A 26,181-nucleotide genomic window follows, 5' to 3' on the forward strand; every position below is an offset into this window, starting at 1 on the left:
CAGCTGGAGAAATTCTGCATAATCACACTGAGCAATTTAGCACTTAGGCAACGCTGGTGAAATCCCCAAACAATCCCAAGAGTCAGTCCAGCCTCCCAAATCTCCCCCATAAGGACTGATACAAATGTAATGGATCTAAAAGCTGCTATTAATGGCCTGATCCTCAGTGCAGAGAGCCAGGGAGCACACAGCAGCTGTGCTGCTGGGAGTTGGGTCTGCACGCAGCAGGAACTGGAGTTTCACTTGGCTAAAAAGAATAGCCCTGATGCTCCAAAGAGTTTTGAAACTCTGCTTTGCTTCAACCAACAGCATTCTCATTAGCAAAGAAAGAAGAAGAAAGAAAAACCCCAGATATTTGTATAAAAATATCATCATTTTATTACATTCCACACAATACATCTTCAAAGAATTTCAAATTTCCACAAGATATTTTTCACACACACAGGCAACTGGGCAATGCTGGGGATGTCAGGGCTCAAGGAGCAGGGGAGAACTGGGAGTAAAAATCTCGAAGTGACCTTCTGTTTTGTCTTTGGTGATTTTGGTTTGAAAGACAGGGTGCCACATTATCCTCTCTGACACACCAATGCACACTTGCTAAGTCTGTGGGAGTGAACCTGGTCAAAGTGAGATTGTCTGAACTAGGGAGATTGAACTGACTTTGGAAACGGGACACTATCATCTGCTGACATGGCTTGGGCTGACCTGAAAATGCAGCAAGCACATGCCAGTATTTCATATCTGTTTTAATTTGCAGCTGACTGAGGGGGATGGGATTCCACATCCCAACCCAGATGCACTGCAACACCAGTGCTGTGTGATGAGGAGGATCATGGTGAAAGCACCCTGGCCCTGGAAGCCCCTCTCCAGGGTCTTTTCAATGGCACTGCCTTCTAGGTGGCAGGAGCTCCCTGGGTCCATTCTGGCCCTGTGGGACAAGCACGTCCCTGCTGCTCTGAAAGACCTTGTGGGAGCCAGGCCCAGGTGCAGTGGTGCCCTGAGCACCCACCATGCCTAATGTGCTCACCGTGGCACATCACCCTGGGCTTTTCTGCACTCCCTGCTTGGTTTAGACACTTGCTGCTGCAGCTGAGAGGATCCCACTGAAATCTGCTGTGAAACCAGCGTGGGCAACTGAAACTGGCTGCATTAATTAAGGCAAGGAGGGGGATAGAGTGACACCCCCATCGACAGACATCCCCTGGGGATAGGGCTATGCTGCAACAGGGGCCAATGCCCCTTCAGCATAGTTTGTATTTCTACTTTTTTCCCAGACCAAAAGGCAGCTCAAGACTGCAGGGAAGTTAACAGAGCTGCTCATCTTGATTCATTTTATGCAATATTAATGGGCAAAGGAGGGATGGGCACTAGCAAGTTTAGAAGGGGGGAGGGAATCTTATCACTCATCACAGATGGACACAAACAAGATGGAGAACCTTGCTCACTGGAGGTACTTTTTTGCCTGCAAACAGATTAGGGTTAACAATTCAAACCACTTTTCATGTTATCATTCAGTAATTTATATAAGGCATTTCCACTACAATACGCTGGGCCATTCAACAGTTGGAGGCGTGTGGAGGCTCCTCCTCACCTCCCCAGTTAAAGCAGCAGCAACAGCCGGGCCCCCCAGGTGCACTGGCTGGGCTTGGCTTGCTAGATGTTACTGGTGCTCTAAGGAAGCAGAACATTAGCAAACGCAAAACTGACATTCTAGAAAGCCAACAGGCAATTTTTATGATTCAGCAGCTATGAATTGGGCAGAAGGAAAAAAACCAAACCCAGAAAGGGGAACTATACTTGTCCCTTGAGCATTTCTAGCAGAAAGAAAAGGAGGAACCTTCTCCCCCTTCCCCATGTAAAAGCAAAACCATCAGCACCCACAGCGAGGATACTTATTAAATAAATAAACCTTCAATTCTCAAGAAACTACAATATTTAGCATCCACTAAGACTTGCTGAAGTCTATGTGTTACCCTAAGGCTGGCTTTAACAGATACAAACAAAACATTCAGTATGAGCTTCTCTGATATAAGGCAACTTTAAATAGATTCACTTGCAGGTGGGGGAAGAGGAGGGCTTCCCCTCCTTCTTCCAAACAATGGCTGTGTTATCATGTTGGCTGCAGAAAGAATAAAATGGAGAGATCTTACATTTTGAATGTTTATAGACCTCTCTGGATTCTTCTAGCCATCTGAGGTGGACATTCCTACTGTCCAGCCTGGCCTCTTCTCAATTTGCACCCAAGACATTAACACTATCAAACAAGAAACCCAGCCAAAGCTAGATAAGGCAACAAAAAAGCATTGCTCTCTTCCCCAAGTAAACAAATCAGGGCATTCACCATAAACACGTCCCATGCCTTCTAGTGAGGAGGTGGGAAGGAGGGAAAATTAACAACAACAACAACAAAAAAAACCAAAAATAAAAACATTCCCTGTGCAAGTAGAAGCAACAAAAAGCAAATTAAAAAGGAGCTGTTTCTAAATATACATTCAGTCAGTCAGACACACACGGTCCCATGCACACTCACACACGCAGGTTTAGCACACATGCACACGAGCCTTGCACACAAGCTTCCAGGCTCACCATCAGGTTCCCTTGCAGGTTGCCTACTGGGAGGAGGAAAAAAACCCAAAACCCAAAGAAGCCGACCAACAAAAAAAATATACTCCCGAAACAAACACAACAAAACAAAATAACCCCGCACCTGACACCCCAAGTATCCTTGAAAAGTAATAGAAAGGGAGCGTTCACTTTTGAAGTGAAGGGGCGGTGTGTCTCTTCTGGCGATCCAAGATGCAGCATTAGTTTAGAGTTTGTAAAAGATTCAGGGAGGGCTGGGGGATGGAGAAGGGATGGAGATATCTAAGAGTTCACATGTATGCTAGGTAAGGAAAAAAGTGCAAAACTGAGGCAACGTATTTGAAGTCTTAGTTTCTGTCTGTCTGTCTGTTTTATGTTTTGTTTGCTTTCTTGTTCCTGTTCGGCTCTCAGCAGCGCAAGCTGGGGTCTTGCTCTAGTTTTATGGTTAGGGTGGGCTCCACAGCCACAGGGGCCCCGTTGGCATAGTGGGAGGTTTTGTAGGTGATGGAGTGATCACTCTTCTTGGCCGCATAGCGGAACCGGTGGTAGTGGAGCACAAGGGCCAGCGCGACGGAGACCAGCACCACAACAGCACCTCCGGCGGCAATAACGTAATACCAGTAGGCTGGGATGGGCTGCACTGACACCGTGTCCACTGTGGGCTTGGTCCCTGGCAGGAGGGTTGCCCCTGGGGAGGAGACACAGAACAGGGTTGCTAGGTGGGAGGCATGCAGACGCACAAAAAGAAACACACATGCTTTCAAGAGTACAGCACGGAGCAACACGAGGTCCCACAGCCGCCTCCAGATACAGGGTGTGCTCCTAGGAGAGGGCACAGCCTGGCATTTGCTGAGCCTGCATATGCAAGAGCCTTCCTCATCCCTTTTAATTAATCAGGCTGCCTGGATCACTATACAAATTCCGTATGCACTATTATTACTGTTATTTCTGGCATCGATGAATGTTTTTTCCCCTTCTTTATCTTGGCCATCTTCAGATCAGCCACCTGGTTTTGTCTCCACATGGCAGATGTTGTCAAGCAGTGATAAAACACATCACGTTCGTAATTAGAAGAAAAGCATAATCTCAGATGGCCGAGGAAGTTACCACAGGAGACTGGGAAAGAGGTTACAGGGAGAAGCATTTGTAATTTTTACTGAAAAGACAGAGAAGTTCTCTGTCTTAAAGTGCTTTGCACACAGGTCTAGTCTCACTAGGCGCCCCATTCACAGACCTGCACAGATTTCCTTACTGTGTCTTGAAGCGAGAAGGGATGGTTATAATTATTTACAGGGCATGGGCTGCAAAATTCAACTCAATATTCAGACAAGAAAATCATGCTTTCTGCAACTTCAGCAAGCCAGGACAATGAATTCGTGCGATAAAGCAACACACCTCGGCAGGGCTGGAAAAGCACCTGCCTCCCGTGAACTCACGGGCAGGCAGTGCCCAGACTCAGCCCAGCGATGGTCAACCCTTCCTAGTCTTGCAGCTGTGGCGTGTAGCAGGGCACGGCTGCGGGCTGCTGTCCCTGACCAGGTGACACCGGGACAGCCCCGCACACACCTGTCGCTGGGGCGGCCCGCTGGCAGAGCCTGTGCACAGCGGCGCCTCCGGCAGCGCCGGGGTCTGTGCCCGCCCACGGCAGGACCGCGCTGCACTGCTGCTCCTGCACACGCTGCTCTCACCTCCCCGGCAGCACTCGTGGGGGCGAGCTGTAAATAACTAGGGAGGGATGTATTTTTGCACCACGTTTATTTACTGGTTACTTCAAGGGGGGGCTGGAGTCCCCAGGAAAACTCTCAGGAGGGTTTGCTCTGCTGCTGGACACCCTGACCCCCCTCCTGTGCTCACCCTCTCCTCCTGCCCCTGGCTGGCTAGTGCGGGGCAGCTCCCTGACTTGGTGCTGGCAAGCAGAACTTTGGGGACTCCTGGGTTTGGTGTCAGCACATTGTTAAGCTCTGTGCTAACTAAACTCCAGCTTGGTTTCCTGAGAAGACTTGGAGGATGCAAGGGGAAAATACAAAACAGTGCAGGATGCACTCAGCTTTGCCAGCAGCAAGGGCATCTTGCAGCACAGCCTCTGCCCTCCCCTACAAACACTGCCTAACAGCAGAGTCACTGCCTGGAAATTTGGGACGGTGACGGCGTTTCTGCTAGTGACACAGGAGATGAGGCAAAGTGATGGTTCCTCTGCCATTCACAAGGCCTTTTTCCTGTCCCCATTCCCAAAAACCTGAGCACAGGGACTAAAACCAAGAATGAAGACTGCACTCAGATGAACAACTACAACAACAAAAAAAACCCACCTCAAAAGCTAGGAAAAAATCACACAAGCAAGACAAATCCTGCTTTGACAGAGCAGGAGGCTGGGAACCACCCACATATTTGTCATTGTGCAAGAAATTCAGATGTCTCAAGAGAAGCTTAACTGCCAGATATGCTGCTCTCAACCTGTCTTACCCCAGCTGCCCCTCACCATCAGGAGTGGGGGTGGCCCTGTCCCTCCTGTCCCCCCAGCAGTGCCTGCAGAAGGGGGATACAGGCTGGGCTGTGTGTTGAGGATGGTAAAAGGAGGGAGCAGGCAGCCCCTGTGACCTCCTTCCCTAACTCGACTGGCCATGCTAGTGTGGGGGAATGAAAGCAGCACATCCCTGCTCCTCCCTGAGCAGCTGCTGCTCCTCACCCGTCTACATGGAGATGGCAGTGTGGGACATCCCATGGGGGCTGCCATCAGCTCCCTGTGAGGCTGAGCGTGTTCAACGCTGCCTTGAGCTTCACTGATAACCCCCCACTGCCTCCCTCCACAGATCCAGCTGGCCCAGACCCGAATGTGGCCCACCACCATTCCCAATGGATCAGCAACACCTCTCCTGTGCCTGACAGCATGGGGGTGCAGGGCTGACCCCCAGGGATATCGTGGGCTGCTCACTGTGTAGAGGCCACTTGTGTTTACACTTGGTGACAGTCTCTGCTTACATAGCGCCTTGTTCCAGTGAGAGATTTACAGACAAACAGCCTCTCAAGCCACTGATATGCACCAGGTCCCATGGTGGAAGCTGAGATGGGGAGAGGGGCAGGTGTCAGGGGTGACAACAGCTCCTGAGTCTCAAGAGAGCGGTCGGAAGGCTTCCTCCTGATGGGTGTACATTGCCCAGTGGAAGGCTGAGCATACAAAGGGTGGGTCTGGCCAGAGAGGAGCACATGCCGTAGTGCCCAGCCTGTAGCCCTTGCTCCTTCCCCATGTACCTCTGCCCTCTGCCTGCCTGGGGATGGAGGGAAGCGGTATGATGTACTGCAGATGATCCTGCTTGTGGGAAAGATCCCTGGGGGAACTCAAGCTGACTGCAGCTTCAGGACAGCCCTTGCTTGGCCCTGACCCACTCCAGATGTTGCAGCCAGGGCTTCAAGTATGGGGGGTGGTGCAGAGCCCTTCCTCAGCCCCCGTTTCCGCACCGCACGGTCCTGCTGAGGAGATAGCAAAAGTCTGGAGAGTTCATTTAGCAACTGAAGTCATTAAGGAATCACACTTAGTTGTCTCTAAGCCCTAACGAAGCCAATTCCCAACATTAATGATTGCTCTTCCTTACACTGCCAGCCACTAAATATAGCTGCCCATCCACTCAGCACACAGAACTGATGTTATCTGCTCTGTTTTTACTGGCTCTGCTGCTCCCTGGAAGTTTTCTGTTATATCAGTGGAAAAGTTCACTGCTCAGGGAGATGGAAAAAAAAATCCATCTTCTTAACTTAATAATTTTTCCACTCCCCTTTGCCTTCTGCCACACACACACACTTGCCCTTCCTCATTTATTCACTAGTGCTCTTGTCTTAATAAAGAAGTGCCTCCTGCTGTTGCTGTCAAGTTTGTGACTGCTGTGTTTACAGCACAGCTTGGAACACCAGTCAGTGGAAACCTGATTTAATCCCTACAGGGTGGATATTTTATGTTGTTGTGCTGCTGGTGCTCACACCTCCAACCTGGCCAGGTACTGCCCCATTCTCTTTTCAATAGGGAACACTCTATAGGGACTAGTTGTGGAGTTTTGCAGCGAGAATCAAAACCCAAAGAAGGAAAAGCAATCATCATCTGTGAAAAAAAGGGAAAAAAATCCTTTCCAGAAAGCTGCCTAGAGGGCTGCCTGCCTTGCTCTGCCACTGCCGTGTCACAGCTCGTATTCCTTCCTGAAATCACTGACATTAACTGCTGTGGACAAGCAACACAGCTGGACTTTTCATAGATGACACAGATGAAAGCAGGTATTACACTCATCTAATCTGAATGCCACAAAACCAGTGTCAGTCTCAACCCCGTAACTGCTTCCTGTCATTGCTCCAGGGAGGTAGCTCTATCTTGATTTCAGGATACCCGCAGGGAGAGAATCCACCAGTCCCAAAGGCAAATACTCCCCATGTTTTTTCTCCATGCATTCTTTGGGATATATCTCTTATTTTTAGCTTGGTATTAATCTAATTCCTTTCTTCCAGACACTTGTTGTACCCTTTCTTTAAGGGTGGAATGCATCAATGCTCAAATGCAGTGCAGTTGAAGCACACTTTCCTGGTCCTGTAAGCTCCCGACCCACTAGGTGAAACATATTCCACCTACACAAATTCTCTTCTTATTATTTGCTTTGTGATCCTGGAGCCTGTAAGCTGCATATTTTCAGCTTTGCTCCCAAGCCAGGAGAGGAAGGATTTGCTATTATTTTTAGTGGCATCTGACTTTTTCAGCTCATCTGTAATTGCAGGAGTGGGGGCTGTAGAACATCTCAGTAGTTTGTGCAGTTTTTTCTCTCCAGCTCCATTTTTCTCTCCAGCCAGGGACTTCTTTCCCTCATTTTACCCTCTCCTATTCGGCATCTCTGTCTCTCCTTCATTTTAATTATTATAATGTAATTGCCTCCAGTCTTCATCTTCATTTTATCTTTTCCCTCTGCACTTTGCTCTTTCCCAGGTCACTCCATCCCTCTGTGCCATCTATTCTTGCCTATCATCCAGGGAAACCGTTTCAGTATTTTGTTGCAATTACAACTGCTCCCCTGTTATGACCAGTGCTAAGATGTCCTTGAGGGAGCCAGGAATGGGCAGGAGCCATTGATACAAGCTGGCAAGTTCCAGTGGGAAGGGGAGGTGTGCCTGTAACTGCATCTGCCCAGTGGTGCTCAGGGACCTTACTGTTTCTCCCCAGCCAGTGTGCCCTGGGGAACACGATGGGGAAGTGGAGGCACTCAGGCAGCAGGGCAGGGGTGAAGGGGAAGACAAACAATAGGAATTAGCAGGACCTTAGGATGGACTTTAGAATAGAATGTGAAGACCCAGAGAGATGTTCGAACTGTAACAAGTCCCAAAAGACATGGATGGTACTTGCAAAATAGATACCAGACCAGGCCTAGGAGAATGTAGAGCAATGGTGGAAGTCACAAATGGTTGTGAGGCTTTAACAGTCACCTGTGAATATCGCAGCAGCTTTTAAGTAACACCACAAGCCTGATTACCAGATAAATAAGCAGCCAGTAAACAAGCAGAACTAAATTCGTAGTTGTTACAGTATGGGTGTGACTGTAAAACATGGTGTTAGACCCTGCACTTGTCCCTCACACTGGTAACACTCCATGGCCTGAATCCTCAGGGACGGAGTCATGCATGTGACTGCAGTCTCGGCGCCTACTTTGCCTTCACTGCCACAGCTCCCAATGCACACACCCAGGAGAGAAAGCTCTGCCCACATGGAAATGCAGCTGCTTCTAGGGTAGAGTCCAGCCATATCTTGTAGTTCACCAGCACAGTAGGGGATGGAAAGAGTACAGAGTACATGTATCATGTCCCAGTGAAAGCAAAGGGCATGTTGGTTGAATTGACAAAACAGCTCTGAAAATTAAGGGGAGCTCCAAGTTTGCTCATCACATTATAACCCCCAGACACATTCCTGAAGAGGCAGGCAGGAAAACAAAATCTAAATTTAAAAAACAGGTAAACTCCTCAGACTAAACTGATGTCTGCAAAAGCAGATAGATTTTCCCACCCCAGAGCAAGATAAACAGCACATTCCCCGGAAAGAGAGAGGCAGTTTCTTGGAGTTCCTTGCCTTTTTTTCCACCCTCCAGGTTTGATCAAAGAAATGTTGGTTTCTATTCTCCAGGCAAGTATTAAGCTGTTAAATGCACCATTTTCACCTTGTTTTCCTTTTATTCACTGTCACCTTCAGAGCTTCTCATGGCAGTTTGCTCTCTCACTTATTCCTCCCAACTCCCTCCCCCTTCCCAGCAGACTGGCCCCACCCTCCTTTGCCAGCATTGCACACCACTGCTGGAGCATCCACCAACTTGAAAACCATCTTCCCTCACAGTAATGTGAATTACTGCCACCAGAATTCACTTTTAATTGGCTACTCTTTTTTTCCATTAAAGTCAGTTGAAAACTACTCTTTACTCCTCAGCCTTCCCATTTTGGATTTAGCTGCTCTTCAGGATCTAAATGCTTCTCATGATGGCAGGTTTCCTTATGATATTCAGTCCCAAGACAGGGGACATGCCTGCTTGCCTGTTCCCTGTCACCTAGCAGAAGTCAGAGGATCCCATCTCCTGCTGCTGTGGTGGGGGAGGTTTAGTACACACTTGCCATTTCAGTGCTCAGAACATTTGCTGTTTGTACAAGCACACACATTGCTTTCCTTCGATGTAAAAGCCCATGCCAGCAGAACAAAATCACCAAGAGAAGTGCAGTTTTACCTGGAAAGTAGGAGTTCTCACCTGGGAAAGCTGTGATGGGTTCTGCAGAGGAAAAACAAAAGCTCGTGTTAGAGAGGGGAGTATCACACACCAAGCCCCCAGTTCACTTCCCCAGTGACTTGCAGTGGCCAAGCAGAGCAGGTGGGTGGCTGTGCCCCACAGGAGCCACTCGCTGGGAACAGCACAGGGAGCCAGCCAACCTCAGCCACGACCACGAGAAACCCTGCCGCAGCCGGGGACCAGATAGACACAAAAAGCTTTGACTCAAACACACTTCAGAGAAAAATATGTCTGAGGTTGGGGGTTATTTGGATTCAGCCTGGCTGGTCTGACTCATCCAATGACAGAGCCTCACCTGGCCCAGTGATAAAACCCGGAAACCCCCTAAATTTCCAAAAGTGGCTTTGCTTTCTGGCTCAACTCTGGCACTGTCACTCACACGGGAACTGTGTTAATTCTGGCCAGTGATGCCCTGCTCCTCTCCATCTCCCAGTGACAAGAAACAAAGGCAAGTGATATTTTTCCTTCTTTCAAGATACTTTGAAGATGTAATCTATTACAAATTACTGGATCTGAAAAGCAATAATCGGTACTTACTACTGATTACTTTCTTGCAGAAGTAATAGACTTCTGATTATTTTTAGATTACTTCTGCATTATGCCTGTGAGTCACAGAAGCAGACTCTGGCTCTACTGAGTGCTATGAAATCATCACTCGGGTTCAAAATGCAAATGACACATTTGTCAAAGGAAAAAATTATTGTGACTTATTAGCGTTCTTTCATGCTAAAAAAGAATCAGATTACTTCCAAGGATTATGTTTGAAAAAACAGTAGCCTGTGCTGGAGTCAGCTAGTCTCATAGTTCTGAAAGAAGGAGAGCAGCATGGTATTGCTACCATTTCATTATTATTTTGGTGAAACTGGAAATGACCCATAAGTTATGTTAAATTTTGCAGTGGGAGCCCTTTGCTGGAAATGGTCTGAAACAAATAATCCTTATGGGTTTTAAGATCCACATTCCACTTCCTAGATGGTGTAAAATACCTTTGTGCAGCAGTTGAGTGTGGTTTTTTGGGCTGAAAATGCTTGAAACTTTGCAATTTATTAATGCTTTTGTTTTTGAAATATTAAGCTTTAGGTTCATGAGGCCCAAGATACAATAAGATTGGAGCTAGGTGAATTGCTGAGCTCCAAAGAAGTTAGATAGGAAATACTATTAGTGTTAATCACAGGTCTTGCTTCTCTTTAATGCCATAGAAGGCAAGAGATTAAAACACCACTGTCAAGCCTTAAATACCGGGCATTTGACATCTGAGGTATTAGCTCCTTTGGCAGATGGGAGACCAGCAGAGTTCAAAGCATCAAAGGAACAGGGACTGATGGTGCTTAAGAGCCTCTCTGGGGCAGTCCTAGTCCTCTGTTTTATTATCAGTGCTGGTTCCTGCACCATCCTCACCCTCATCTGCCCGCATAGGGGGGCAAGCAATGTAATCAGCTCTGCCCAAGCACAGTTTGTCTGCTTCCTTCTCCTGAGAAACACCCCTTGGAGGAGAGTGTTTGTCCTGCTTGGGTTAGGAGGCACTGGGATCCTATCTTGGTGGGGGTGAGGAGAGCAGCTTCACTGAATGGGGCCTTTCAAAGTCCAAAATGGACAGAGGCTCTTCTCTACCTTTTCCATTGGCTTCAGGATGGGTCAAGCACTTTCTAGTGAAACCTGCTTCTCCCAGGTCACACAGAAGAGCAGGACCTTGTTGCTCTGGGCAGCTCCCAGCTCGGATCCCCCTAATTAAATACTGCTGGTCCCATGTTCAACTGGGATACCTCTAAATCCATACCCAAGCTAGATGGCAGCCAGAGCCACCAGTGTGACTGCATGGATATGCCAGCTAGAGGAAAAGTGCAGGGCAATGGCTCCACCAGCAAACTGCTGAAACACACTTTTTTTGCTCCTTTTTTTCCCCCCCAAATCCTCTCTGTTTTTACCTGCCTTTTGGCCTGGTTTGGGAAATGGTGAATTCTAGGGGAAAAATTTCTTTTGTTATGCTGTTAACATTGCTGTAAAACCTCTCTGCTGTTTTTTTTTTTTTTTTTTTTTTTTTTTCTTATTAGAGAAGATTCCTTTTGAACTCGTCAGCCCCTCTAAGTGTGTAATACTGACTGACAGCTGGCTTCTTTTGTTCAGCACTTTCCTTTTAAATTTGGTGCATGTCCTTATCACATAGAATAGTCCTCAGTAACCCTCAGCTGCTCTTTCAGCTCTGCATGGCAGAAACATGTGCTTCCTTCTCCTCACACCAATGCAGGCAGAGCCCTTGTCCCCCAGAGGCTGAGTCGCCCTCATTTCTTTCACGGGCATTGAAAGTCCCAGAAACTCCTGGAAACTCCGCCAGGGGAGAGAGGGCCCACTGACAGCCTGCAAGCCAAGGCTCTCCAGCCTGAGCTGCCCCCTCCCTCCCTGCCCCCACGGCAGGATGCAGCACATACCCATGCAGTTCTCCAGCGGGATGTCAGTGCCTAGCCGGATGTCATCCAGGGCCAGCTCTCCCGAGTGGCCATTGCGGATAAATCCCTCAAACACGATCTGTGGGAAATCGGGACAGAAATGTCAATGCTAAGCTGGGAAGCAGAGAGTGGCTGCTGCTGCCAAGGGATAGGGTGGGAAATTGCTCTTGGCTTTCCCTGCAGACCTGTGGATCACCTGACACTACTCCCACTTCCCTGCCCTGCCTCTGGCACTCCTTTCCCAGGGAAGGCTGCTATGCACAGACAGGTTCAACGGAGAGATCTTTGCCTGGCCTGGCAGCTCTTGGCAATTTGTTCAATTAAATACCTCTCATAAGGAATAAAGACTCAGTGAACCTCCCTAGCCATTGCACAAATGGTGCAAGTAGCATAACTCTGAGTTACTGCAGCAGCAACTTTGGCCCATGGTATCAACTGAGCCATGATCACAAAAAGGAAGGGAAGGACACAAAATGCACAGCTACATTAACTGTAAAGTGCTGTTCACATCAACGTTATGTAAGTATTGAAATGTCAGAGGAAAAGGGTCAGCTTATTCCTACTTAATCACAGGCAAATTATATTTACAAAAATAAGTAGAGTTGTTAGCTCTAAGAACTGCTGAGTGGAGACACTTGCAATATTTACATAATGATGCCATTATTCAGCTAATGCTGGTATATTCACGTTTAGCACACATAGTCAGCCAGTGCCCATCATTCCTATCTGTAGGCATATTGTGTTTTCTGGTATTTTATTAAAAAGCCAAACCCACACAAACAAACTAGGCAGGCAGCTCCAGTGCAAAGCTTTTGCTTTATATCCCCCTGCCTACTCTGAAGGTATTGGAATGGGCTGCCAAGGGAAGTGGTGGACTGTTCAAAAGGCATGTGGATGTGGCACTTGTAGATACAGTTTAGTGCTGCACATGGCAATACTGGGTTAAATACTTGATGACCCTGGTGGTCTTTTTCAACCCCAGTGATACCAGGATTCAAAGGGTCAAAATATTTCCTAGGGCTGTGTACTTCACAAACCTTCTCTGCCTGTATTAGGTGCCTGCTTTCACATAGGGTGCCTTGTATCCATGCCTGCCTGCAAGGACATCTCCCTGAAGGGCTGGGGATCTGACTGCACAGGCAATGGAATGTCTGGGCTGTGGGTCCCAAGCTCAGGCCATCAACCCACGTGGGAGGCAGTAGTTTGGAGGGGTCAGTGGCCTGAGAGCTGCAGCTCCCTGGATAAGGGTCAGGGCTAGGAGCTGGCTGTAGCAAGGCTCTCCACCAGGGTGGTCATTGAAGTGCTGCCTCAAGCCTGCAAGTCCATGTTTCCTGCTGCATTGGAGGGTGCTGGATGCTGTGCTGGTGCTTATCAACAAGTGACACCAGTAGCCCTGTCTCCCTGGCAAACTGCATGCCGCCCAGGAGGGACAGCCATGCCAAAGAGACTCCTGGAAGCCCCAGCCTCTCCACGGGGTGCTGGTACAGCTGTGCCAGAGGGGCTCAGGTGGCTGTGGTAAGGCTGCACAGCTCCCTTCCTCCCTCCTGCTCATCTCTTCTCTTCCACTGATCTCGTGATAGTGGGACAGGGCCTTGACTCCACAGCCCTACACCCAGTCCTCTGATCTAGTCTAAGGTACCAGAGAAGAGGATTCACGAACGAGCCTTCATTTCCTCTTCCTTCTCTATGTCAACACTTGCAGCTGAGGCTGGACAATGCCTGTTTGCTGCCCACCCTTAAGAGCTGGCTGTGCTCCCTCCCAGCTTCCCACTTCTCCTGGCTGCTGGGTTTGCTCCCTGGAGCTGCATGTCTGCCTCTGGTCAGACTATCTGATGACCTTCATTTGGAGGGAGAAGAAATACACAAAACAAAATGGAAAAAAAAAAAAAGGAAGAAAAAAAAAGGAAAATTTGAAAATATTTGCGAAATGGGAGATCTGAAGAACATGAAAGGCAACAGGCTGAACAAAGGCCCAAGTCTGTGCAGAAGACAGGCACTCTCGGAATAACAAACAGTGTAGCTTAGTTACTATGGTAACTTGAGAAACACAATGAAACAGCCACATTCCCTAATGATGAATGGGCCCAGGCTCTGAAACACTGAAATCAAGATGCTAGAGAAGTCTACCTAGTCCAGCACACCTTCTGCAATCATCTTACCCGGTATTCCATGTCGTAACTTGGCAAGATGATGCGGCCTTCCCTCCATTCCTCCCCTTGGTCCTCTGTGATGACCCACAGTGCCTTGTGCTCCTGGCTGGCTTCCCGCCAGACCCGCAGCATCACCCCATTGCTGCCCCATGCCCGGTACTGGAAAACCATGCAGACAGCACTCTGGGGCAGATAGATGGTGGGGCTGATGAGCCGGGCTCGCTGGCCTTCCCGCCTTCCACTGCTTTGCAGTTGCAGGTAATTCCTGACATCTGTTCAGAGAGGAAAATACCATTCTATTATTTTCTGCAGCCTTTGGCAACAAGTGTCTCCCCTCCTGCCAAGTGGCTTTGGCAGTGCTGCATGGCAGTGCAGCTCCATGCCTGCAAAAGTGGGGTCTCACACGGGCTCCCTTGGTGTGCTCATCCAGCTGTACCACTGCTGCACCCTGTGCAGCCCAGGCAGGACATTGAGTCTTACTTCCCTCACCAGCTACCACCCTCTCCCTGGGTAGGAGACAAACAGCAGAAAGTGGTTAAGAAAAAACCTGACATAATTAGAAGTTAAAAAGCTGGAGCAAGTTACTGTCAGAGAAATGATGCCACGATAATTGCATTGGCAGGGGGTATGTGTGTTTATTCTACTGGGAGCTTCCTCAGTGAACAAGCCTGAGGTGGGTTTTTCTAAATGCCAGTGCTGAAAATTCGTCTTGTTTTGAGGACACACACAACAAAATGAAACTCTGGCTCTCAGTTTTTCTGTAATGTAGCAAAATAGCCTCTAAAGCACAGCACAGAGGAAGGACATGGACCCAATGTGTGAAGCATGCATAGGTGGCAACTGGGTGGTTGCAAACTTGAAGGTAGCTGAAATGCATACAACAGCAGATTCACTTGCTCTAATATTACATATAAATTGTGCCACATTTTTTGTCAGTCCTCAGGGAGAAGAGATTTGATACACTTGATATCCCAGGAGAAGTTCCAGGCTGAGGCTGGAACTGGAGATACTTGATCTGAATACTAATAGCAGCAAAAGCCCTGGATACAAATCCCCAGGCACACCTGACTTTCTCTGGAATCGGTGGTTTCCAGCTCTCTCTGATGGAAAGTCTCCTCAAGGAGTTTCCCATTTGCAGCTTGGATGTCTGAAGTCCCTTAGCACAGACTGAAAGCCAAGTGAGTAGCTGAAGTGATCTTTACTAGTCCCTCCATCATGATCAATATCACAACAGAGTCCCTTGGGTTGCTCCAGCTGCAGAGCTGCAGTGCAAGGTGACCCAGACAAGCCAGCTAGAGATATTGCTAGATTTTGCATTTTGCTCAACAGCAGGATGCACACACTTGCTCTTGCTACACAGTGGGCAAGTGCCACTGGTGCTTCACGCCAGCATGTGCCAGCCCAGGCACAAGAGGACTATCTCTGCCCCAGAACTACACTGAAGGGTTTGTTTGTGTCCCTCACCCACACCTTAGCCTGCTGTGCCTGATGGGCCAAGCTCTGAGCAGCAGCTTGTCCCTGCTTGCCCTGATCCCCCTGTGGCTTCAGTGCCCACAGCAGCAGCAAGAGCAGTGTCTGTACTCCGAATGGTCGCAAAGTGCACTCAAAACACCTCCAAAACTTAAACCAGAGAAACCTGAACTTGGAATCCATGGAAAGACTGGTCCCATCCAGAAAACGGCAGCTGACCTCACTGCTGCTCAGCAGTCAGGTGACATCGCAGCCCAAGAGAGATCTAACAATGGTGCTGGCCCTGCTGCAAGATTGTCAGTGCCAGAGAGCAGAAACCAACCACTGTGAGCTATGCAGCCTTCTAAAATAAATTTAGGACAAGATAACAGGAATATTTGCCATCATTCTACTCCTAGCATGTGTGATCAAAGTACTTCAAAGGCTAGCCACTCCTATGAACTTTCACTGATTTTGCTCTGTGAAGGACAAATCTGTTCCCGACTGGCCACATAAAGACACAGCAACATTTTAGCAAAATTTTCCAGCACCTATGAAATGTTCCTGGGCCACTTGGCACTTTATGCCAACAATCAGTAGCAGAAAAAAAGGATGAAAGTGTGTTTGCCCACTCCTGCTTGAGTGAATCACTTGAAAAAGTACCATGCCGTTTTCTAATGGAGGAGTGTTCTTGTGATTTACCTCAGAGTGGTAGTAGTGGAGGAGGAGATGTGGGAGATAAACAAGTGGAGGAATTAAAAAAAAGAACAAGCTGTACTCCATGCCTAAGGAGTGATAAGGCATAATAAGTCATCAAGGTCTCCTGAATTAAAATCCTCTTTTTGTAATTCACTACAAGCCTCTTCAAATAAAAAAAAAAGCAGCAACAAGAAAAGAACAGCAACAACAAACAAGGGAGCAAATCAGACTGCAGTCATACACTTATCTCACAGCTGAAATGGTCTCACAGGCAAATCTTTAATAAAAGCACTGACCAGGCTCAAGAATGATGAAATCCAGGTCCTCAAAGTTCAGGACCAATCTTTGGTGCCAGTATATAGGCAGCCTGCGTGAGTGCAGCGTTTTGAGCCATCCTTGGATCTACCCATAGCCCACAGCTGACCAGAGGGGCTTGTTCTAATTGTACAGCTGGACACCTCCCATTATCCACACCCTGGGAGACAGTGGTATCCAGTGTGGGTGCCTTGCCACTTCAGCAGAAGAGCCTGTGTGCCTCTGAGTCACATCCCTCCTGCGACGATTGACAGTGACTTTCTGTTTGTCCCCATTCCTATCAAACCATGAAATCAGAGAAAATCCTAAACTGCAGCCAAAACTAATGCTCCCCTCAGCAATACAGGATCTTTTTCAGAGACCTGGGAACCCTCCATCTACTGTGCTCCCTGCCCAGTTCTTGCTGGGGCCCACAGAGCTCTCCAGGACCTACTGTCAGTCTCAAGGAGGCTCAGCCTTTGGGTGGTGATTCCAGTTACTCCCCTGCAAGTAGCAGTGGGTTTGGACACCAGTGCTCTTGCTCCTGGTACCAGTTTCTGGGATGGAAAGCCGAGTGCAGGCAGGCATGACTTTCTATGTCATTTGAAGATGAAATGGCTGGATCACTCTAATGGCTAGTTGGACCTTTGGAAAAGCCCTATGAATTTGCTGAGACTGACTGAATAAAGGCACTCTGGAGCTAATTGTTGGAACAGCATGTGGAAGCCCAGTGGTTCCAGTAGTCACTCTGTTTGATACAGTAAATGGAAGCTTTTGGCACAGAAAGCGTCTGAAAGGCTGATTTCCCCTGTTAAAACACTGGAAGTGAGCTTTGCCACGATGAGCCGATCAATTCTTCGGCTCAGGATCAGAAATGCATTTTAATCTCTTTCCCAGAACTCTGCTTTGCAGTCTCTATTCCTAACACGATAGTTACATCCCCCATAGAAGTGGCACTGGTAATTTAAAGTACTGGCTCAATAAAAGGCAGGAAAAATCCACTCAGGCATTTTTTCTGCTGTTTTGCAACTGATGCTATGGCATAAATCTCATGGAAGATTTATGGGATCATCTGGATGTAAAGGAGACAGTAATGTGAACATGAAACCACCCCAGCCAGACGATGGCAGAGCCCCTTGTGTGTGCATGGCAGTGAGTCCTGGATAAATCACCAGCTGGGCTCTGCAAACCAACCATCTGGGCAACGCGATTTTCTCTTGGCACACCTGTCTCCTCCTGCTAGGAAGCCATCTGAGAGGACATTAGGGGCAGTGGGGGATGAAGTCTCACAGTTTGGGTCAGATTGCAAGCACAAGCCACAGCAGCCGCCCCTTCTGCAAGGTCAGCCTGCCTGTGCTTGGGTCCTGCACATCTCACCCCATCTCCCAGGGAAAGCACCTTCCCTCATGGATCTCAGCAGCACATCTGGAGGTGTTCCATCAAAACATGTTGGGCAGCATATACACAAGTAATTACTGAGATTTCAGATTCCCTATGCATTTCCCCCTCACTGGATATTGTTGAGTTACAGCTGCTGCTCCCATGGAGGAACCATGTGAATTGTCTTAACTTAGGTCTCTCCAAAGGTGGCTGCACTCTCCTTTGTTGCGTGGCGTGCTTTAGCTGGCAGCACTGCAGCCCAGTGGCAGCCACCTGTTGTCTGTCAAATCCCATAGGTGACCACACTGCTGTGGGCACTGTCTGCTGCTTGCACAGCCCCAAATACCACCCCAACCACACTGTGTCATAGCCAAGGGAACATCCCAGTGAGGCATGATCCTGCTGTTTTTCTGGGGCATGTGAGGTGGAAGCTGCATCAGCTTATTGCCATTCCTGGGGAGCAAATCAGCTCAGATACCCTCATGACTGCAGGGTGGTCTGGTAGCAAGGGAATGAAGCAGATGCATGAATATGCAGATTGAAATTGGATAGTTACCATATATTTAAATTTTTTGGCAAAACATGCAAATTCACCTCAAAAGGCTTCCACTATAATTTCATGACAGGCCTCTCTTCAATGACAGACTTTCATTTAGGATGGGAAGTCAATCCTCCATAAAACTAATATTTATATTAACTAGATCACTGCATCTACTGGAAAATCCCCTCAATTTTGATTATGTGTTAATTAGCTGCCAAGTCCTTGCCATTTCAGTCTCTAAATCAGCCCGTCAAAAGGCATAGAATCCCATAGTTGCCCAGAACCAAGCTCTGCCTGCTCTCCAGAGCCTTTCTAATGAACCCGCCATTACATCCCCTCAATTAAGCCCGACGCCCTCAACAGCATGGTGCAACTGTGAGTCCTACTGCCTTCCCCAGGGAATGCAGGGTGGGCACAGTGTCCCTGACAAATGCCAATTACAGCCCGACATTTATGCTAAGGGAGCTGCCAGACACCAAAACTCATCCTTTGGCAGTGTGGCAGGCACCCTGCCTACCCCTACACGAAAGGTGTGCATAGCCCCAGCAGCCCAGCAGCTGTGCCTGCACAACTGCAGCCATGAGGAGGCTGGTGCTGCAGTGCACAGGCTGCACGCTGCCCCTTGCTCCTGCACACACCCGCTTTCCCCAGCCCTGCTCTGTGACTCACTGCTGCGGAGCCACGGGGTGGTGCACACTCTGAGGTTTGAGAGACGGTATCTTGCTTTGCAGAGGGCATTCCAATCTGCCTTTTTAAACAGGAATGTCACTGCTGTTTGGGTCCAAAAAGTGACTGAGGCAAGCAGTGAGCCCCAGAGAAATGGTTTCTTCTCTGCCTCCAGCCCAGCCCAAGCAAGCAGGAGTTTTGCTGGAACAGAGCGTGGTCATACCTCCTTCTCTCATGAAAGACAGCATGGGCACATGGAAAGGCAGAGCCTGGCCCTAGCCTGCAGCCAGGGAACTCACACAGACCAGCTGACACTCAGCAAACCTCTTGTGATCAGAGTGCTGGGGTGTTCCAGCTCTGCCACGCTGTGGGCAGCCAGAACATGGTGGACTTTTTAGCATTTGCTGTCCTCACTGTGCAGATGAGAGTCAGGAGAGACACGTACAGCTTTGCTCAGAGGCAGTCTGCACCACACATGAGGGGAGCAAAGAGAGACAGAGATGGATATATGGTCTCCTTCCCACTGTGTGCAGCTGCTCACTCATTGCAGAGAAATGCTTGACTTTCATACTACCCCACATGTAAAACTCCTTCCTACTTCAAAGGACACAGGACTGACCCTTGAGGTCAATATGTGTCCCCAAGGCACAAGCCCTGAGACTCATGAGAGTAAGTGCAGACCCACTTCAGTTCAGCCCTGCCCTGTTAACACCATGAAAATCTTTCTGCTGGTTTGGACACAGTAGAATCAAGGCCTTCAGGCAGCAGTTCTCATGGATTGCAGGAAAAAACATGAAACTTTTCCTTTTAAAGATCCCATGGGAAAAACACAGGAATGGTAAGGGGTCACCACCAGCTTAAAAACAGCTTAACATTTGTTTCTCTTAAAAAATAAGCTCTTGCAGAACTTCAGAGCACTATAAACACTCCTCTGCTGAAAACACTTTGAAACAAATAAACCTTTCCCTGCAGTGCCCGCAACCCAAATGAGCAGCATTCCTGACCCTCAAAGCCAGCAATGCCGTGGCCCACAAGAGAAGCTCTCAGTGGGTTTTTGCAGCCCAGCCCAAAAGCTGTGTGGTCAGGAGAGCTGCAAGGTTAAAAGTGCTTCCTTTTCTGTACACACATACAGCTGCCAACATCTGAACAACACAGGGTTCACGATGCTGCCAGAGCTGTGACCCTGACACTGTGCTCACCCGAACGAGAAGCAGTGCATGGTAAAGCTGTAGACCCACAGTGCTCTTCTAGAACAACAGGGTGTTTACTTAAGCACTGCAAGAAAAGGGAAGGAGAAAAAATGGGCAACACATGGAAATTCCAGCTCTTCCAGTACTGGCTTATTAGTGTAGCATCACTGAGAGCAATACAATCACATCAAACCAGCTAAGGATACAACCCAGGATCTTTAGACCCTTCAGGATCAGGACCCCAGTGAAATTCAAAGATAGTGAAAACTGAGGTGTCCAAGTTATCAATCCACATTTATTTTCAGGTCTTAAGACCTTTATCCTGACACCAGTGGCATGCTGCCATTGCATGCAGCCGGAGGGGGGACGACATCTCACTGAAACCTGAACTTGTTGCTCCTTGAAACTTGCTAGGTGCAGCTAAGGGGAATCTTTCTACGGATGGGAAGCATCTGAAAGTCCATAGAGGAAAAAATTCTGGCAATCTCTTATAGGGGCATGGAAAAGGGAGCCAGTCATATTTTCTAGGCTTGCAAAGGGCAGGTAGGAGTTGGAACCATGCTGGGCTTCTGCTGAGCTGGGCACTTTGGGTCCACTTTCACCAATGAGGTCCCCAGATGGGTAATGGGAGCCTGCAGGAGAGGACGTGGAGTTAATCCATGGTGCGAAGAGCCCAAGGAACACACGGCTAAAAAAAGAAATGCGGAGCTGCCTGAAAGAGTATCTTGGAAATAAAAATAGTGGAATGAGAGCAGTGGGTGTCTTGTCAGTCTTGAGAAGTTCTCTGTGCCAAAGACAAGGAGGAATTGCATGCAGCGCACAAAATGAAATTGGGAGATATCTGAGGAATTCAGGCCTGTCTCTCAGCAGACTTTTCTAATCAAGCGCCTCACAGAGGATATTTCACCATGGTCATTTCCTTCCCCCTCTTTCTTATGCAGACTGAGCCAGGGCTCCTCCTTTCATTATTATTTTTTCTTTTTAATTTTAATTTTTGTTTTGCCATTTTCAAAAGAAGTAGAAACACATTCCATGTAGCTCTTAAAGACACAGCCCACTTTCTCGCTACTGTGGAGCAGCCATAGCCTCTAGCCTGGACCAGCACCTTTAAATCAGAGTAAATTGGGCTCCAGCAGCCTTGAGTTCCCCTTAACTTTTGCCCTGCCTCTAACCAAGCACAGCTGCTCTCTTTCACCCAACTGCTCACCCCAGGGTGGGGAATTCACAAGCAAAGACCACCCCGAACAACGGCTTTTCATTCCTTGCTCCCTGGAGTCTGAGCGTGAATTTTCTAACTAGAAACAAAGTGCTGGAGGGAGCACGAGGGAAGGGCAGGGGAAGAATGGGGGAGTGTGAACCAAACAATGCTTTGATTCTGTCCCCACCAAGGAGCTGGCATTGGCTCTTTTTCATGTTTCTCCAGTTGCCTTTAAAATCTCTTTGGGGAGGAAAAAAGCAAATAGTTGCTTCTTTTTGTGTCAAGTCTTCTTAATTTCTAAAAGCAGGACCAAAGTGTGGCATAGCAGTGATGCCTTTGTGTTCCAACCCTTCTGCAGCCCTGTGCTGTGGGGGCAAGGCAGCGGATGCCCACAGATGCCAGGATAGCACACCTTTGCCTGAGCCAGCAGGAAGCAGATCTATGGCAGTGCCAATGCTGATCCCTCAGCCTGTGCTGGTGTTTGCTGCTGGCTCCCCCACTGCTATGGGTAAGTCACTCCAGCCCCCTGGAGCGATCACCTCCTTCTCGTCCTCTGCCCACACAGCCCATGACTTGCAGGACAGTGCTGGAGTTCCTGCCTGCACCCCCTCAGTGCTTCAGTGCCTACCCTGTGCAGCACCCTGAGGGAGAGCTCTCCACACTGGCACAAAACCAGACCACTGAACTCAGTAGGACAACATTCCCCCGCCCCAAAAGTGAAACTGTGCAATTCATAACTGAGAAAAAGGAGAAAGAGCAGAAGAAGGGTAAAAACCAGGACGGCACGCTGCTGTCTGAGGCAGCACCAGCCTCTCCTGGGCTACAACAGGATCTTCTAAGAAACTATGGCCAACTAATTGTAGGGAGACTCGGGGGAGAGGAAATGAAATGAAAAATTGAGTCTGAGTTATAAAAATAAGTAATTTTTATCCTACTTGCAGGAGACTTATATTAATTAAACATTATTACAGTGAATGAGATGGGGAGGGTTATTAAGTCTGGGGCTGACTGTAAGTGTTCTCTCCTGTTGCCTGAGGCTCCACTGAGCTCCAGATATTAATCTTCTAAAGCACTCAAATGCTGAAGAGATAAACACTTGAAATATGAAAATATTTTTCTCCATAGCAGACACTGTATCCCTATGTCATGCCAAAGAATTTTTCAGATGTCCATATGGGCTGCACTTACAGCATTACCGTGTCTCTTAAAAAAAACCTAAGCACCTCAGGAGCCGAAGAGAGAAATGATGTGTGCATTTGTGTGGGGGTGATTTGTGTGTGGAGATGTAGCAGATTCTCCTCTTCCCATATGTTTCTGGAATACATATTTTCCTCTTTAGCACTGCCTACCAGGTGTTGGCTCCACGGCTTTCCAACTGGCTGGCGGCACTGCCAATCTGGCCAGCGACTCTGCCAGGTGGCTAACAGGTTCGCCTGAATGTTTGCATTCCGAGACTCAACCTTACCCAGGGGAGGGTGAGGAGGGGCCCACATCATGCACAGCTCTCTGGGTGCAGACACTGGAATCACCAGGCATCAGGGCACTGCCCAGGACAGGTAAGATCAGCCAGCTCGCCTGCAGGAGCCTTGACTTTCACAAGCAATGACTGAGAGCGAAGTAGCGCTGCAGTGACACAGACTACTGTTACAAGGAAATTGGCAAACGTTCGTGCCAACCGTGCCACAAAGTCAATGAGGGATAAGGAAAGCACACTAGTCCTGGCGTGAGTTCCAACATGTGAAGCTGAAGAACTTGATCTATCAACCACATTGCCAGAGGCAGGCCACCCTTGCAAACCATGCCAGCACATCTCAAGTGAGGTCCTCCATAAATTAGGCTTTGTCATAGTCATGCAAATCTTCTGCTTCCAAAGCACGAAGAGAAAAAGAGCAAAAGTCAAACAGCAAGAAGCTGGCATTTCCAGCATTCTTAGGGCTTAGCTCATCCTTCACTTGGAGGAGACTGAAATCCAGCTTTTGCAAGCCCGGAGTGCAGAGTAGCTGAAGACTATAGGCAATCTGAATAACGTATGGGAGAGGAAGAAATGCATTCTAGGGAAAAAGCACTGGATCCTACAGAGGACATTTGGATCAGGATGTGGAACAAAGCCTGGGCTAGCCTTCACAGTCCCACGGGATTCAAAGCCCAGTGTATGATTCAAGGCTATCTCAAGAGGACAGTTAGTATAATTCAGTGCCAGTGGTCACAGTCCTATAAATAAGTCATGAACCATACAGTAAAGCATCTGAAAGTTTCCATAAAAGAAGTTCAGCTCTGCAAAGCCTTTACAACTCATGATAGCTCATCATGCAATAATCATTCATACTGTTCACATGGAGAAAGCCCCATCAGCTCTCTCCTCCCTGCTTCGGCATTAATCATCTTACCAGGCACAGTGTCAGGGCTTGCTTCAGAGTTGCCAATCCAGGTGCCTGTAGGCTGAAAAGACCACGTATAACCGGTTGCCAAGTCGTGTGACCAACCACAGAGGTCTTCAGGAAGATCAAAATTGCAGTTGAAGTTTGCAGGGAGTTGGAAATCTTATAAAAAGAAATAGAAGCAAAATAAAGTTGGATTAAAAAATTACCTACCCATGAAGAGTTGCTATTAAAAAACAACCCAAAACTAAAATAGCTGGCAAGCCATCAAAACTGAAGAAAGTATGAAATCTCACTCACACTGATGCTTTTAACCTATCTCACATTTCCTCAGCTCCAAGGATCAGTCTTAAGTTCTGCATCATCAAAATGTTCACACCACGTCCTGTGGCTAATCCACCAAACTAAGCAAATATAAAAGCAACAACCAAATGCTTCCTAACCACTAATCAGCACCTTCTCTTCCTCCCCTAGAGTGGTCAATATTAAATGCCTTTTTAAATGTCAGGGAAGAGTCCTTCCTGAGTGGCCTATGCTCAGCAGTTCCTTCCTGGCTCCAAAAGGAGAATCTCAAGTGCTCCCGAAACCCAGCTCCTGAGTGACAGACCTAGCCACTTGCACCAGACGGGAGCTGTCTGTCATCCTGGAGAGCTGTCACTCACTGCTTCCTACCTTCTCGTGGAAATGTTACCAGGGAAAACGTGGGGCTACCATGAGCTCAAACTTTTGGATTCTGAGTGAAAGAAGCCAGCCTCTATTTCTAGCTCTGCATGGACTCACCACATGGTTGCTGGGCAAGTCCTTTAACTTTCCATCTTGAAACAGGGGCAGAGTTAATTCCTGTGACAACAGCTTTGAAAGCTCTGGAGAGCTTTCCTGCAGAGACAGGGCTGTGGACAGGTGGGCACATGCCAAGGACTGCATGTGGCAGAGAGGCAGCTGCTGGCTCCTTCAGTTGAGGGAATCAGTCATGTGGCATGGAGGCTGAAGAACTGGGCTGAATCCATACCAAGCACTCAGCGGACATGCATGTCTGAGCCTAATTATAGGCCAGGATTTTCCTGAGCAAAGAGGAAGTTTTAAATCACAGTGCCCACAAACTGAGCGATAGCCAGAAGGAGGTGAGTGACTCAAGTGATAGGCATCAGGAGAACTTCACTGCAAGGGGCAGAAGAGGGTTTTTTTACACGCTTCCACTCCAAAATAAAACAATGCAGATCATGGATCCTTTTATTCAAATCTAATCTCGTACCCTGGAGAGCAGCATTGTTTCTGTTTGGCCGTCATAAATCTGATTGTCCAGAGAAACACACTCATTGTTTTATGGAGTATGAGAATGAAAATTGTTGCTTAATCTGAGGGAAGCTGACAGGGAGGCTGGTTCCACGCTCCACAGCATACTCCGCTTGCTCTCTTGCCCTGGATTGCACCCAGGAATTGTGTTCTTGCAGAGACTGTTACTGGCCTAAATTTCCTCTCAGCGCTTTCCCAAGTGCCTCAATGGTTGCAGAGCTGCACAGGCTTATCACTAAGGCAAAGCAATGAGAATCAGGCTCTTTGAGCCACTTTTGCAACATACATTTCTAGACCTAATGTACAGCAGAATCCCCATGGGAGGTGTGGAAAAAGCCAATTAATGTTCTTTTATAAATTTATTTATTTAAAAACCCATTTTTTTTTTTTTTAATCTGGGACTGAAAGCTGAAGTGACAGAAGTCCTAGGAGCTATCTCAGAGGATAGTTTTTCCTTGTGAGATTCTTGTTGAAGTTCTTGTGTAAATGCTCCAGTGCTGAGGCCCAGGCTCTGCTGTTGCACCCAGTGGAATGCATTTCGTGAACACTGCATTGTACAACTGACCTTGCACAGCTCTGTCAAGCCCTCTGCTCTTTATCTGGACATTTCACAACCTTTAGATGCTAACATCCCCCTTGCAAGAAGCAGAAGAATATGATGTCTGCTTTTACAGATAGGGATTTGAGGCAGAGATTAAGTCTCCCCCAGCACCAGCTCTTAACAAGCACAGCAAGGAGTCTAAACTAAAATGCAGCTTCTTCCATCCTCAGAAGAAATAGTCAAGTGCTACAGATACCAAATATTTTCATGTGCATCTGACAGCCATCTAAGACTGGGTATATGAAATCCTGCATGGAGTTAGTGTTCCTCTTTCTCTACTGCCCGCACAAGGAGCCCAGACTGTCCTCCTAAATTTTAAGCTGCTGATATTAGGGAAAATGATCCTTACGCAGATAAGCATTCAGGACATCTGTCTTAAATACATGTTGTGATTTACTTTGTGATCTCTGCAAAAGGAGCCCCACATGCCAGGCAGTCTGAATCACCTTCTGAGGTTATGACATCCAGCCAAGAGGTGATCTGGAATGGAGATGGTTCTAAACAGGGCACTAAATGAGTTTCTT

The 26,181-nt window shown here is 47.9% G+C and overlaps 1 protein-coding gene across 5 annotated transcripts in view; it reads right to left on the reverse strand.

Annotated features, from left to right (window-relative positions):
- Positions 1–26,181, reverse strand: part of NRP2 (neuropilin 2) — an 89,400-nt gene that overhangs the window by 11,275 nt on the left and 51,944 nt on the right. For 2 of the 5 annotated variants that reach the window (XM_066322651.1, XM_066322650.1), the window contains exons 12-15: positions 23,773–23,925; positions 13,978–14,240; positions 11,801–11,897; positions 9,336–9,356 (exon numbers count right to left, since the gene is read on the reverse strand). In XM_066322651.1, coding sequence (XP_066178748.1) covers positions 9,336–9,356; positions 11,801–11,897; positions 13,978–14,240; positions 23,773–23,925 — 534 coding nt within the window. Of the gene's footprint in view, positions 1–360; positions 3,272–9,314; positions 9,357–11,800; positions 11,898–13,977; positions 14,241–23,772; positions 23,926–26,181 lie in introns of those variants that run through there. The other 3 variants (XM_066322652.1, XM_066322653.1, XM_066322649.1) reach the window with 3 other exon arrangements.

Source organism: Sylvia atricapilla, chromosome 7 (genome assembly GCF_009819655.1).
Source record: "Sylvia atricapilla isolate bSylAtr1 chromosome 7, bSylAtr1.pri, whole genome shotgun sequence".
In the NCBI taxonomy this organism is placed as follows: domain Eukaryota; kingdom Metazoa; phylum Chordata; class Aves; order Passeriformes; family Sylviidae; genus Sylvia; species Sylvia atricapilla.